Here is a 16,777-nt window from a genome sequence, read left to right on the forward strand (position 1 = left end):
CCATTACCGCCAGATGGTGTTGTTGTGTGCACTGTTCAGACCTGGACAAATGATACAATGCATGTAAATGATTCACAGATAATAAACATTGAAGCATGACGTTCTTCAAGAAATGCATTTGCATGTATGAGTTAAGATGCACTTCTGTGCATGTATTCTGAGGCCTGCTCAACCTTACAGTAATCAATCAATCAACAGTAATTAATCTTGGTAATTCCAGAATAATCAAAAAATATCATAACACTCTTTTGGAAAGCTAAAAATAGAGATTTGACCCCATTCTCAGACAGCATGCCAGAAGCTTCCTGCATTATATTGTGCTCTATCAAAAGATGATGCCTTGCACTTTGATTTTTATAAAGGTAGACTGAAATGAAACACATGAAGATTTTAAATTTCCTTTTCAAAATTTCATTGATAACTTCGATTCCTATTCACGGTTAAAGACGAAACCCACGGCATTTCCTGCAATCGAGTTTATTCATTCAACATTTCACATTACAAATACTTTAAGCATTCTGTTATAAATATTTAACTGCAAATAATCAAGACTCAACTACCAAAGCACATGTATGACTAACCCAACTATAAAATGATATTTTTCTTTACACAACTCCATATGGATTTAAAATATAAAAATGAAAACTTAGAAATGACATAGCAAAAAAAATATTCCTCTTATAAAAATCTATTGATAAATACACCTTCCCATACACAGTTATAAACTATGTAAATTTAAATAAGCAGTTACATAGAGAATTTTCTTGTATTTATGATTTTTTTTCTTATCCTTCTCTAGACATGAAGCACAATATAGTGATTATTAAAACTAGAAAATCTAATAAGTGTACTGGTCAAAAACTATAATCGAAATGACAGTCATTACATTCCAATTAAAAATATATCAGTAAATTGTTAAAACATTATTCACTTAATATTTACATAGTTTGTAATCACAGTAGCATGAACTCAAGTAGAAAAATATGTGAATACATAAAAGTGAAAACACCTATGATTTCAGTGGTATGTATATATATATATATATATATATATATATATATATATATATATATATATATATATGTGTGTGTATAAATCAGAGAATGATAAATGTTATAATGGCTGAAGGAGAGTTTGTAAGGTGAGACACGTTGCAAGTAATGGTTATATTAGACGTCAACTGTAAAGGTCTCTGGGAAAAAGTATTGCACAGATCTCACTGTCAATATTTTGAAAGCGTATTCAAGTAAACCCTGAATCAATATGCAATTAATCGCCCTCTCGTATGCTTCTTTTTGTCAACTAGTAAACACAGTAAAGTGTGGTTTGAACACTTAGTGCATGGAAAAGGTACAACTGAAAGTGTGGGAAAAGAGTTGAAATAAAATAATAGAAAATAACTAAACCCTAACTTATTAATTTAGCTCATGCATACCTAATGAATACATGAACCTTGTTACCTCTCAGAATTATACATAACAGTAAACATTGATATTTTAATATGGAACATTCATCATTGTGATGCAAGATGCATCCTAACATTAATTTACAGTGTTAATTATTTTCTACAGCCAATAATGAGGGAGGTATCCCTATCTTGTAACTGATAGTGGGTAGGTATATATTTCTACAAGTACCACACATTTTAACGAATTTGTGTCATGCTAGATTCAATATTTACTTTGTCCATCAAGACAATAGAACACTGTTTTTGCACTCATTTTGCAAATATTAGTTTCAATACAGTCACTTAAATATGTGTGACAATCTAGGGATTTCAGCACGTGAATACATAAAAACCTAAACAAAATTATATTAACATTTCTTTTTCTTTTCATTAAAAGGTATGCTTGCGTTATAACCAGATCTCTCAGTAACAAAAGGTACAAAATATATATCCAACAAGTGAAAAAAAAACAGAAAGGTTATCACAAAAGGACTTTCCATTGGTGGAAAAAAAGTGACTTGAAAAACAATATTTAGAAAAGTAGTGCATAATGGTTTTACGTCCATGACAAAATAATTAGCTATAAAACACAGTACAAAAATCAGCAGACCATGTAAAAAATAATATTTGTTTTTCAAATTCTTTGAAATGTGCTCCGCTACCGCAATGCTCTGTTAGAACACCATCGCAAAAACCCATGCAGAAAAACACTATCAATGCAACACATGGTCATTTCTCATTAGCAAATACTACAACACTGAGTTAGCTTTTACCACAAAATCCCTGACAAATGAGCCAAAATTACTGCCATAACCATTACAAGAATCATAAATACTCAAGTTAATAGATTTCATCATTTTCTAACCCATCAAACCAATTAAATTTAAGCTTTCCATCATATTTATATAATCTTCATTGTATCACAGACAGTAGGACATCTCCAAGGCTCAACTTTGGTTTGCCTGACCTAAAAACTGTGCATCACATCCTGCATCACTGTTGTTCAACTTCTCAGTAGTTGTCCGTTAGCCTCGTCTCAGATCTTACGCTTGATTAAGTTAGAAGTAACTTGGAAGCAGTTTAATAGTAAGCTTACAGTGTCTGAGCATGGTTAGGATGAGAACCTCTAAAGGATTTTAATATTATAGATCTTTTTTCCACTTAATCAGAAAGATGTTAGAAACCAGTCCATATATAATCCATTCCAGAATGAACCCTTTAAAATGTCATTTTAAGTCATTCATACAATAGCTTGTGGTCTCTTGTTAGTGGTTACAGTGCATTATGTTGAAGGAGCAACTGTGAATCCATATTTGCCATGCAATCATTTAAGATTAGCCTGTGAAATAGTAAACTTGATATTATGAAGTCATATGAGCAAGGCTCCAACCCTTACGTTTACATCCTCTTTTGTATGTAGCCTCCAACAGTTTAAAGTGAAAATGTGACCCATTACAAACAAAAAGATGAGGCTCCGAGATAATAAAGATAGAACAGTAATTAAGAGTCAAGTCAGGCTAAACATCTATATTTTTTTTATATCCAATGCATTCAAGTCTTCATGCGCACCCATGTAGCTTTTCAACAAAAATCAGGATTACACCATTTTCTTTTAACATTCTCTTCTGCAAAAAAAAAAAAAAAATTAAAATTAAAAACTTAAGAATAAATACAATTTCAGACTTAAAAAAAGAACTGTAAATAAAAAGGACTTTGCAAAATGAAAAGTGCATGTAAATGAATAGCACAGCCTTGATCTCCCGGATCAGTTCCAGCGGAAGGAGATGTGGCGAGGCCGGTCTCCTCCCTCCTTCACTAGAGGCTTGTGAAACTCCCGTCCGGCACGCGAGTGAATGGCTGCCCAGCAGTATTCACAGTAGTACTGAAGACAAGTGACGTTAGCACAGAAGAACGGAGCGAACTTTCCCCCACAACGTGTGCCCTGACACTCATCACACAGCTGGTCATCCAGTACATATGGCTTCACTTCCACCTGGGAAAGGTAGACACTTTTAGTTCAGTACGTTAAGGCAGGCTGACTATGAAGAACAAAGGCCAGAAACAAACAATTTAGTCTGACATTGATCACTATAAAAACATTATATTGAGTATTCATTCAATATCTGGTTTCACTGGAAGCAACACATTAACATGAAACAAGGTTTCCAACAGGACTTAGAGTCTTCAATTTATAAAGGCAATACAAAGTCATAGGTTAGCATTTTTTTGAACATGAGCGATGCACGTTTAAAAAAAAATAAATCAATACACGGGACAGTAATACAAATACAATAAATAAAGATGAAGATGAACAAATGTCTTCCAGTTTTGGAATGACATGAAGGCGAGTAATTAATAATTTTCATTTGGGGTGAACTAATCCTTAAAAAAAAAAAAAAAAAAAAGACTACAAATGCCACACACCACGTGAAACACAAACGGTGTTTATTTATAAAAAAAATACAATAATAAATAATAATAGTTCTAATAGACTAAGTTTACACCCCAGACTCCTTCAAAAAGGAAATGGCTATTAAATCTTTTTTTATAATAATAATAATAATAATTTAAAAAAAAAAAAATTCAATTATTAAACTGCGGAAAAAAAATTGACACTTTACTAGAACAAATCAAGCAATAAAATTATTAATTCAGTCAGAGGGACATATAAAAATTACTGCTCCTAATATTGCATATATGGAAATCTAAAGAACTTTGTCTGGCAAAGCACAGAAAAAAAATAGACTTGACTATATCCGTTTGCATATACTGAACAGCTCAAAGATCCAACCACCACTCTCACCCGTTTATCGATCTCTCCGTGCTGCAGTTGCACAAAGCGAGCGCTGATAGCAGCAATGTAGCTCTGCTGATTGGAGAAGGCCACACGCCCAGCCCCTTTAGGATACTTCAGCTCAGGGTCAGTGTCAATGCCAGCATAGCACACCCCGCCGTACAGTCTGTCCATAATCATTGCAAGCTCCACTGTCATGGGGTAACACGTCAATAAACAAAATATATATAAGAATAACTCTAATGTTTCTGAAAGCCATTTTAATTGCATCATGCAACAATCATACTACAATGAGCATTTATTTCAGAGGAAATGTACTGGATGATTGTTACTACACACTGTTAATAATGTCCAAAAAAATAATAATTTTGCTCATGGTTATATCTGAAAGCCAAACAAACCAGCTCGTAGAGGTCGTGGAACTCCCCCAACAAAGATTGTTTTTCTGGGGTCAAGGGGCTGAGATCCATCCATCACAAAGTCACTGTCGTTCAAATTCCAGGGTCGTATCTGGACCTGAAGACACACAGTGAACAGAAGAGAATCACTTGTCGTGTCCCATTCAGCAAGCACAGGTGGAAATTAACAGAAACTGTGTTTCCACTTTCAGGTTTATATTTAACTTTAAAATGCTCTACTGCTTTCTCACAACGACTCTCCAAAGTCACAGAAACAGCAGACATACAGCCTTTGAATAGCTTACTGGCTTATCTTTGATTGTAGGGCTAGAGACACAGAGATACAGCTTCCCATCCTCTTCCATACAGGTGTCTATCAGTGCCTGAACCGAGCTCTCGTCTTGAAACAGAAGGAACGCATAACCTGCAGGACAACGGGTGCATTGAAGGTATGCATGTAAGAAGCAACCAGCAGTCACTTTCAATAACCCTGACCTGTAGCCTTAGCTCAGGCCACATTGAGGATATTCATCTGGAGCTCAGCTTTAAACTATGGGCGTGCCGTATACGCACCTACGCAGGAATGCAAAATTCATCCGCTGAAATGAGAGAAGCTGATATCTGCATGACTCATTTTTTAATAAACATACATGCAAATGACTTTCAAACTCACCTTTCGGTGGAAAATATGATTTGCTTTCTGCTTTGTGAGGCCAGTCCACAAACAAATGTCCAAAGCGTCGGAAACTGGCGGTGATCTCGTCTGAAATTTTATATGAATGTATTATGGTTGGTGCACATTTAAAAATAAAAGAAAACCTGGAAAGAAACACCCGTTTATGCTTTAGTACCTTCATCTATGTCCGGAGGTAGACCACCAACAAAGACCTTGCGAGAATAGCGCTCAATGCGTTCACCATTTTGGTGAGGGAAACTGTGTGGTGAGCCCAGTCCACTCAGACTCTGATCAGACCGGTCATCCTCTGCGTAAGTCTGCTCATCATCCAAGGGAAATAATGATGAGTGACCTGTCACACAATAGCCACAAAGGCCATTTAGTGCCACTAATGCTGAAGTCACCAAACAATCATTTATATGCAATGAAATGTAGCTATAGATTTTGTAGAGTATTAATTAACATCCTTCTTCATTTGAATACAATGAGTGCACCAAGTGTCTAAACACAGTGTACAAAATCCCTAGCCAAGCAACCAACACGACTGAACACAAAAGCATGTTGTAACTTGAAATGACATGAACCGAAAGACACTTCTGAGATCTTTACCTCGTCGCCTCCCGTAATTCCTCGCTGCATGTGAAATAAGACAGAATAAACTTAAGCAAGGAGTTAGAAAAACGATTAAACAGTTTAAAACACTACTGGCAAAATGGATGATGTTTGTATTAAATGCACAATTACACAGATACAAGTCTACAACTATTGGAGAGCATAACGTGACCCACTTCAAACAGAACAAGCAAACCATGAAATCATCTGGTTTACAACGTTTGTGCTTTTCAAACATATAATTTATTAAATCCTATATTAAGCAATAATAATTAAAAAAAAATTTAGTAGTGTACATTATGCAATTATAGTATGTGAAAATAACCAAACCAGGTCCGTGCAGAAACTACATGTCCAACTCTCCAGTGTTTGTCCTAGATTAGCCTTCAAATCCTGAAGGGAGCTTAGGTGATATATTGGGAAAGCACTTCCATGCTCCTTCTTTCAACTTATTCCATGGCTGTGCTTTCTGAAACACTCATCCTGTGCCATCTAAATCACTGAGCTGTAACAGATTCCAAATCCAAACTTATAAAGCAGGGCTGTATACGTGTTACTCAAATGCAGGAAAACATTAGTACGGAGCACAGTATGCATTTGTCACATCTGTTATGATGAATGGAAAGAACATCAGTTACATATTTTCGGCATATTTTTGAATTTGGGGGAAAGTTGGTATAGTTCTATTAAGTTGTTTTGAATAGCCTGAATAAAACCATGATTTTTGTGATATGTATCACTTCAGCTGAACTTGCATCTGCTCTGACACCAAGTTGCTTTTTTTGGGTCACATGGTCTTCAATATGCTCTCTGGATAAAAATAAGGCAAACACACTGAATAATCACTTTATGATTCAATTAAAATGTTCTGATATAGGCTTGTTGGCAGTCAACCACCCTTAGAAAGAGAACAAGATAACCAATTTAATGAGGTTAACATGATGGAAGAACTACAGTAGATTGTATTTGAATTGTATATTTATTGGGTGTTTTATAATATTGGATTTTTGTTATTTAGGCTGATGGAATGTCGTTTTAATGGAAAGCCAACTCTAGTTGTTTTTAAATGTGCTATGCAAATTAGCTAAATATAGCTGCAAGCAGCGATTACCGGGGTTCAAGCACTTAAAGGCCTTTAAGGTGGTATGCTTTTAGGGTCTCGGGCCTCGGCCAACCTGGATGTATGACTGACAGTAAAACATCCAAAATAGAGAATAGACTATCTCTCTCTCTCTCTCTCTCTCTCAAACACACACACACACACACACACACACACACACAGAAATTAAATGGTTAAACTATTATATTAATTCTCAAAAAGCATGCTTACACACATACACAGACATGCACGCACACTATTATTATTTTTTTTGGAGATATAAATATTTGAAATAAAGGATAGGTGACAATACTTATTGCAAGTCTTCTTTTTAAGAGTTTATATGTCATTAAGTTTAACTGTAATCATAATCTGGCATAATTGTAAAAACTTAAGTCTGTATCATAGACTGTATAAAAACATGGACGTAGTGTCCGTGACGTCACCCGTAGTCTCCTGAAGTGTGTTTTTGAAGCCTAAAGTGTGTAGAGCGGGCCGTCGCCAGCTTGGCAGCGCGTCACAGCGCAACTCTGCCGGACAATCAAAAATGGGCAAAAAGGCGGGAGCTAGTTGCCGAAGCCACACCCACCTAGCACGACGGCAGTGTCAGCAGCGGCAATCCGCCTGTCACTCAAGTGGCTACGCCCTTAATTATGCAGAACTTTAAGTCTTAATATAATTTAAACGGATGAGTTATATAAAAAAAAAAAAAATCACCCCCCTCACAGTTGTCATGAAGGGCAAAATTAGCTATTTAGACCAAAATCATTTTTTGAACCAGGTTGTAAACATGTTTTTTTCCTGCTGAAAAGTTGGGCATTTTAACATGGGGAGTCTATGGAACTGACTCCCTTTTGCAGCCAGCCTCAAGCGGCCAGTCGATGAATTGCAGTTTTAGTCACTTCCTTATTGGCCTCACGAGAGAGAGCGGGAGGTTGGCGCTCGGTCTGTATGCACAAAATGGTAAACTTCGCCTACGTGTGATTTTAAAATGTCAGAACATTTGATTTTATGATGTCTAAGCATGAATCCATAAGCTAACCTAAGAACAAATCATGTTTTTGTGAGTTGAATGAGCCCATTAGTGGTCTTCGGTTGCCACCTAGTGGTTATAATTGCAATTTCATGCAATTTCTCATCCAAAGGTATTTATAAACAGGGGTGCACATAAGTGGTCCGCAGGTACGAATGCACGACAAAAAAAAATGCGTTATATAAATGTTTTGACAGTGCATTTGCGTACCTACATGGTTGACAGCTGTTAATACACAATTACCATTTTAGATCACAAACTGTACTATATAAGTTTTATTTTCAACCTGAAAGCATGCCGTTTTCAAAGCACAATGCAAAACTGTGACATTCATCCACTGACGTTCTTTAATCTGCAGCGCTAAATCCGGAAGCGCGTATACTTACTTGCGGCAACCAGTGTTGCCAGATTGGGCGGCTTCCCGCCCAATTGGGCGATTTTGAATTTGATTGTGCGGGTAAAAATTGTCTTGGGCGGGTGGACAAAATTTGGGCTGGTTTGGGGTCAGTTTGGCGGTTTTCTAAAATATAAATTGTATAGGCTAATTGGCTAACAAACAAGCTCAAGTGTGCATATACTGCATCCGAACAGTCATCACGTTGTTATAAACTGCAGTGCAGAGGTGCTGATGCTGATGTGGACGTCGCGGCCATAATTTTAGCCAATCACTAGTGATCTACAGACACACGTGATGATTCATGAGCAATAACGGATCTAATTTTAAATGTATGAACTGTATGAGTGATCATAATGCCTAAATATATATTACATGGTAAAGAGTGGAAGAGTGTTTTAACACTCAAAACGTGAATTACACCTGTTAAGGGAAAGATGACACCAAGACTCTAATATTACTGCAACTCCTAAAATAGAGCACAGTTAAATTATTTAATTTATAAAATAATCTATTTATATCTAATCTATATCTAAACGATCTTTTAAACAGTACAGATTGGTATATCTTCTTAGTTTTGACTGTGCAAATGTAATGTTCTACAATATGAACTTCACAAAAGACTAAAGCCCCTATTAGGGCGGTATTGTTTCTCATGTGGACCGCTGTGAAAATAAATTTACATACCACCTCAGTGATAAACTCATGGATTCAGATGGCGATTATTATTGTTGTTGTTGTTAATTTTCATACAGTATTTATCAATGAATGACAACACAGTTTTGACTGTTTTCACAAGTGTGAAATACCTAATTACGTTGCTTTTTCCTATCACTTATATTGGACACTTATGCATTTAAATTCTGACTGTTGACATTGAAAATGATGCAGATGTTTTTTCGAGGGTATCGGTAAATCAATTGTAAATCAATCAAATGTTTTGACGGTGACTGCTTGCATAACCTATTTTAATCATATTCGGTAATTGTCTTTAATGTATTTGCCACCATTTGATCCATGGGAAATTTATCTAACGTTATTATTTATTATTTAGTTTTAAGGAGTTAAAATGGCTCTTAACACCTTTGACTGACATGTTGTATCACATTATTTTGTTAGTTAAAGTTTTGGGCGGTTTTTTGTTGGAGTGGGCGGGTTTTTGTGAGCTTTTGGGCTGGAAATCGTCCATCCAATCTGGCAACACTGGCGGCAACCCGCCAAAAAAAAAAGCCTGCTGATTTTAAGTTTGAATATGATGAAAATGCTTTTATTTATTTATTTTCAGACGCTTTCATCCAAAGCGACTTAAAATTGGGGGAATACATAAAGTGATCCTTCTTAAAGAGGCAAACAAAGAAAGTAGTAGTAAATATTTGCATGTTATTTTTAAGTTTACTATAAAATAAATTTATTTTTATTTAATACTAGGACTGCCTTTTATTTTTAATATTATCACACATTATTTTTTAGTTTATTAACTATTATTTTATTTATTATTTTATTTGAAATTATTTTTTTAAAAGTGCAATACTACTATAACTAGTATTAATTATTTTTTTTATAGTTATATTTAATGGGTCACTCTATATGCAGTGTGAGGACCAAACCAAATCTCCAGGTTCTCTTATGAGAACCAGGCTGAAAAAATGATGTGCACCCCTGTTTTCATAAACTTTAAATAAGTGAACGGGAATTCTGTTTGTGTCACATGCTTTAAATCAGAATTGAGTTTTTTTTTTACATGCGCACACTGCACAAATAGTTTCTCAATGTTTGCACATAATAACCAATCTTTTACTTTTAAATCTTTATCTTTTAATTAATTTTTTTTTTTTTAACTGTAGAATTAATATTTATCTATTTATGGATAAATACACACATAAACCGCTGTGCCGTGCTGCTCATTTATCATGCAGTAAAAATGCCCCTCCCCGCGCCCAAAACAGGTTGCCTGTAGATGAGAATCCCAAACAAGGACTGGTGGGAGGTTATCCTGCTTCACTTCACAGTTGCCCAGTGACAGGACACACATTTATACAACACTAGTTAAAAAGAGGAACCGCTTGTTCCACGTGTCATACATTTGATTGATATCTTTGAGCTGTCAATCCAATTACAAACGGATTTTTTGGTTGCATGTAAACATAGCCACTGTGTTTTTAACCTTTATGACTATTATAGGTTTTTTTTTGTCCAATTCCTCAAATTTTGTATGCTTGTTTAGAATGAAATAATGCATCATTTTACACAGTATTGAGAAGTTGTAGACCTTTTTTTAGGATTTATAGTCACTATAAATTATATACACTATGTAAATAGCATTATAAAATGACCATGTTGATGACCATGAATTTATTATTAAAATTTTTTTTGATAATTATGGACCTAGAGAGTATAGAGAATACTACTGCACTGATTGAGTTAGAAACCTAGGACTAATTCAGAATAGCTTTTTTTTTTAATAACCTCAAATACTTAAAAACCGGTTTGACAACACTGAGGCAAAGTTGTTCAGAATGAGATCTAACATTATGTGAAAATATGATTGTTAAGTTTCATAAAGTTTTGAGTTTTCATTTAGGTTTTATAGGCTTTTAGGTATATTTGGCCACATCCCTTTCAAAATCACCCTGCTATAGCTAACCATTTTTTTGATAATTATTTACATGGAGAGTCCAGAGAATTGTGCTGCAGTGGTTTGATCGAGATGGAGCGAAAAACCTAGGACTAGTTAGTTCACAAAAGTAGAATTTTAAAATAATAGAGAATATTTAATCAATTATTTGATTGACAGCAATGGTTATTGAGGAAGATCTAGTGTATGTGTGAATATACAGTATGGCCTTCATTTTACTATTTAAGGTCATTTACAATTGAATTTGAACTTTTTAACTGTTATAACGCCACCTATGGTCTGATCTTTATGAAACCTAGCATGCTTGTTAAGACTCATCCAACACATTCTATCACCTAGTTTTATAAAGTTTTGAGTTTTCGTTTAGGTTTAATAGGCTTTTGGGTATATTTGGCCACTTCCCTTTTCAAAATGACCCCATTAGAGCTAATTTTTTTTATAATTATTGATCTAGAGAGTCCAGAGAATTGTGCTGCAGTGGTTTAATCCAGATTGAGTTTAAAACCTAGGACTTGTTCAAAGTAGTAAGTTTTTAACATAGCTGAGAATAATTAATGAACAATTTGATTAACTGTAGTGGTTTTTGAGGCAAAGTTGCTCAGGATGAGGAGATCTATCAAATTATATGAAGATTAAATGCATGTTTGAAAAACTGTGCACTATGCCATCAATTTATGCACTTGAAAAACACAGTTTCACCCCCCAGTGACTGATTTTTTCCAAAGTTTTTACCGACCTTTATGCCATTAGACGAACATGCCCAAGGAGTTTCATTTCGATTGTCCTCCGTTAACCTTGTCTAATAGGTGCTTAAACTTGTTTGGCCAATGGTGGCCATGTGTTTTGAGATACGTGAATGTCCTAATAGACACTTGTGCCACTTTAGTAAAATTGGCCCCACCCCTTACAAACGTTTTGGCTCCCAATGCGACGGAGAGTCGAAATTTCGGCTTGTTGCTTTGTTCAAAAAATTTCTAATACTGACAAAGAATTCTGCCTCCTGAGCAAGACAGATGACGCATTATAATTCAACAAATACAATATAAAAATTGCATATTGCAGATCTGATGCAACATAGGCACTGAGGCAACAAATACTGCAAATGATACACTGAAACTTCTGTATGATGTTGAGATTACGACATGAAGGTGAGTAATTAATGATAATTTTTTATTAAAGATTTTAAACTGAGATATCAAAGCGGCATAAAACAATGACAAAGACATTGCATGGATTATTTGTAGTGCAACAAACATAAGAAGCTTCAAAGCAAAATCTACCAATATTATTATTTTGGCATTTCAGGTTATTTTGTTTAAAAAAGCCTTATATTTTCTCTTAATATAATACATTTAAATTCATAGCCACACAATTAAATATGCTATATTAAACATTTGCTTGCAAAACATGGAGCTATAAACTCTTTTTAAATTAGGTTTAATACTCAGATTTGATTATTTTTATTAGTAAAAAAAAAGTTAATATATTATTTAATACTGATGTGAGGTAGGATTTGTAATGGTGGCAGTGAATAATGTACCTTTTAAGGAATCCTGCTCGGCTCTCATAATGTCGATCAGAGAGTTCTCTAGAGAGTGCATGCTAAAACCATCAAAGGACCGACTGCGCTCCTGCAAAAACAACAAGGGATATGTGATTAGATCCGGTCATTCGGTCTTAAATGTGTTTCATCAAGCAATCCATGCATAGGTGATAGCAACAGTTTTGGAAACTGTTCGCATGCACAAAATTTTGTTTTGAATTTGAATATCAGCAACAGTAAAAAAGCAGATGATATCGGCCACCCTACCCTTCCAAATTTGCTCACACAGTTGGGCATTTGATATGTACACCAATAAATGAAGACATTAAGGCTACAGACCTTAAGAAATGTCATTATCTATGTCTGTTTTCTTGCAAAGGGACCCCTTGCTTCGCAATCCAAAAATTTATATGGAGCCTGTAGTCACCTGAGTGCCTTCGTAGCCTTCATCCATTACCCTTGGGTGTTGCAGCACAACAGGCCTCTGCTTACCAAGAGGAAAAAGCCTTGCAAACAATACAAGGTTTGTTCTTGGTATTAGGCTACAAACCGAACAGGGAGGACACACTGAGCATGTGAAACAGTGAGTGTTTTCAGTGGGTTACCACTGCAGCTCAAACACGAACATAATCTCACTGTGCACCAAAGCACATAAAAATACAGTTCAGACTCGCTGGTAATAGGCAAATCAGAATCAAACCAAAATAATTAGTTACAATACTACAAATATTGCCAGATATGACAACTGATTGTGTTTTATCAAATCATCTGTTAGTCTCCCACGGTTATTGAATCCATGATATATACAGAAGCAATAAGAATAGCCTGTGAGACTAAATTTGAAAAAGTCCCTAGTTTCAATGAATACTAATATGTGGAATAAATGATAATCAGTGGTTATATCAGAGTATCAGACTTTCCAGTTCTCCTCCTGTTGCCGTGCCATCCCCTGATTTTGACTCACTCATCCATGTCTTTTTATATCAGTGGCATTCACAGCTTGCAGAAGTGGAGCGACAGCACCGCATTACTCATCTGAGCTTTGATCTATCACATTTATCTAACAAACACACCACATGAGCGCTATCAGATTAGGTTAGGCCAAAGGCAGCAAATGGAGAAAGAAAAAAAGCAACAGATTTGTTTTCATCTCATCCCCAATAAACCGGCACACACCTTTGCAACCGTATTACCTCTAAACAAACAAACAAACACACTCCTCTATTAAAATCATAAATAGCTAATAATTAGGAGTTTTAGTTACCTGAAAAGGAAAGATGCTATCGTTGCGGTTTATGGTATCCTCGATCCAGGGTTTAGTGTTGAAGCCAGAGTTGTTGCGGGGATACTTCTGCGTTGGGGTTTGGTTATTTGGGAAAGACTTCTTTAAAGGAGAGATCGAGTTGAGGGGATTGACCCCTCCGTTCAGCCCTCGGCGATACTCCCGTCCCTGAGAGCTTCCCCAGCCTCCGTATCCTCCACCTGGGCTCCATGAAGTAGAAGATGGGGTGGACGAGGGGCTCTGATAGCTCCCCCATGGGGAAGGAGGCTTGCTTAGGTTGTTCCCCAAATGGGGCAACTGGTTGAAAGCAGCATTGCGGTGGGAGAAGGGAGGTGGATGGGGGCTTGCCGTGGACCTGCGGGGCTGATTATGAGGGTGTTGGAACTGTGGATGAGATGGATGGTGCTGAGGCCCTATCTGGTGGGAGAAGTTCCCTCCGAACCCTGAACTGGCGTGATGAGAGAAACTTTGAAATAGCAGCGGAGGAGGAGCATTGTTAGTAGTAGCAGCCTGATTGAAAAAGCCAACCTCTTCGATCAAGGTGGAAGGGTTGGGTGGTATAGCAGTGGACCAGCTGCTGAAGCCAGTAAGGGACGACGAAGACGAGCTACTAGACTGTGCTAGAGTACCAATACCAGACGTCTCCTGATAGTCAAACCCTGATAACACTGGAGATTCGAGCCGCAGAGGCTCTTTACCATTAGCGTTCTCCATGGTCCCTTTCTCCAGCTGGTTCTCGTCTGGCATGGTGTTGTCCAACTCTGATATGATTCCTGGTGCTTCCTGGTGACCTGGCGGAGAGAGCGTCTGCTTGTCTTGTCCTTCATAACTCTCTTGTTGCGGAGCCTTGGACTCCAAAATATCATCTTGCATGTTAGAGTGGGTCTTCACAGTTGGGAAAAGCCAAGCAGACCCAACACTCCCACCATTGGTAGTAGTGTTGTTGCTGATGAAAGATGGAGGGCTTGGAGGTGTTGTCTGGTGGGGAACCGGATGCTGCAGTTGTGGGTGAATTCTTACTGGAAAAACTGATTTGTTTGCGGCGTTGTTTTTAACCAGAAAGCCGTAATCCCCCATTTATGTAGCCTAATCAAGTAAATCTTCCAATTGTTTGTAATTCCCTCAGTTTCTTTGAATACCCTTGTGTGTGTGAGAGAGAGAAAGAGAGAGAAATAAAATATTCAAAACACCAAACAGCTAATGAATCAAAATCATACAACCATTATACCATAATGCATTCTTATAGCATTCTCTATTCATTTGTACACTTACACCAGTCACACGTAAAACGGTTCTACCGTGGATTCATGCACTTTGCTCTAAATCTTAATGGGATTGAAAGGAAAATATGGTGCAACGAGAAACGCTGTGCACCGCTGATTTCATCGACAATATGTTTCTTTCGAAGCAAAACGAGGTCGTATTTTAACATATCACGACAAAGCTTCATGACACAGGCCACCTTATCTAATAATTCATCACGGGTGATGATGGAGGTTTTTCAAGCACGTTTTTTCAAAGCATTATTATCGCAAATGTTTAAAGAAAATGCAACTGACCTACCGGCGTTCTTCCTTATTTCAGCAATGACCTCCTCTATTTCAACCATTTAAATACAGGAAAATGTTGATGACGTTTCATGTGCGATAGGGGTAGTGTTTACCATAAAACTCCTCAAATTTACATTTACGCGTCCTTTAAATCCTACGTCTGTGATGCCGAACGCTACTCGGTAAATTTCTGATACATTTGTTTCATATGCAACGCTGGATTATTTCAGATCTCACTCTGCAAACCAAAGCGTTCGTGTTCTGGTTCTTTAATGACAGCGTGCATCGCAGTCGGTGTTATAATCTAGACAGCGAGTCAAAACGAGCACGCATCATCGTCGGATAACAATTTACGCGCGACACGTTTTGGATGTTCTTGCTAAAGATTTTCAGAATCTACACTGAGAATGACACAGGTTTTCTTACGTTTCCAAGTTGCAAGGACAGGCTGCAAATGACCATGGTTTGTGAGCGTTGCACTAGTTCGACCAATCCGGTTGGACTTCCGTCTTTAACCCCGCCCTTGTATAGCAGAATCTCCGCCCAGGTTCGCGTCTACGCGGCATTTGATTGGACAAGAGAATCGGAACCACACCTCTTTCTCAACCAGTTACTTTCTGTCACACAGAGAAGGGTGACTGACTGTACCTGCCCAGAATGTCAATACTACCTTATACGACCGGTTTTGAGATGTTTAAATATTTGCTGTCTACACTACGTTTTTAGATCAGATTCCTCTAAACAATAAATATATATAATAATAAATAGTATTTAGAACTAATATAGCGAGTGCCTAATGAACCCACATGTGTATTCTACAATTGAAAACTTTGTAATGTTTAAATGTGTATTAAACAAATAATGAAATATGAGATGTTTATATGTACAGCCTTTTCTTGGACTGGAAAATGCATGCTTCTGAGCATGAGGTTATGAAAAAAAATCAAGTTTTCTAGAGAAATATCTGATGATTGTCCACATATTCCTGCCTGGTTTTTCTTCACATTCATTCTGTATGCATGCTGCTTTTACATATGGCCAGACACATCTATATCTTTTTAATGATGGGTTTGGAGTCTCAGGGATGCCTTCAGTAGGCCAGTTCTAGTGCTCACTGCAGCCTGCAATCCCATTAAAGTAAGCTGCTACTATTTTCAGCCTGTAATCGAGTTTTAGCACTTGACTATTCATGCCTGGACCAGATCAAAATCAATCAGTTTCTCTGCAGCACTGGATTAAAAACATGCGTGACATTCACTGGATGAATCTGTTTTAAGCAATTCATTTTCCTCTAGTGTTTGTTGTACACTGACT

At 36.7% G+C, this 16,777-nt stretch overlaps 1 protein-coding gene across 4 annotated transcripts; it reads right to left on the minus strand.

The window, feature by feature from the left end:
• Positions 1–2,077: 2,077 nt before the first annotated feature.
• Positions 2,078–16,045, minus strand: LOC132109408 (cytoplasmic polyadenylation element-binding protein 4-like). Of its 4 annotated transcripts, none has more exons than XM_059515447.1 (10): positions 15,890–16,045; positions 13,896–15,053; positions 12,629–12,719; positions 5,925–5,948; positions 5,491–5,667; positions 5,313–5,402; positions 4,945–5,063; positions 4,643–4,757; positions 4,251–4,432; positions 2,078–3,440 (listed from the first exon to the last, which is right to left on the minus strand). In XM_059515447.1, exons 2-10 carry the CDS (start codon positions 14,988–14,990, stop codon positions 3,213–3,215), a joined length of 2,121 nt encoding a protein of 706 aa, XP_059371430.1. In that variant the 5' UTR covers positions 14,991–15,053; positions 15,890–16,045; the 3' UTR covers positions 2,078–3,212. The 4 variants fall into 4 exon arrangements, with proteins under 4 accessions (XP_059371430.1, XP_059371431.1, XP_059371433.1 ...); XM_059515448.1 differs by lacking the exon at positions 15,890–16,045 and adding an exon at positions 15,477–15,871; XM_059515450.1 differs by lacking the exon at positions 15,890–16,045 and adding an exon at positions 15,473–15,871.
• Positions 16,046–16,777: the final 732 nt, after the last annotated feature.

This window comes from Carassius carassius, chromosome 29, assembly GCF_963082965.1.
Source record: "Carassius carassius chromosome 29, fCarCar2.1, whole genome shotgun sequence".
NCBI lineage: Eukaryota > Metazoa > Chordata > Actinopteri > Cypriniformes > Cyprinidae > Carassius > Carassius carassius.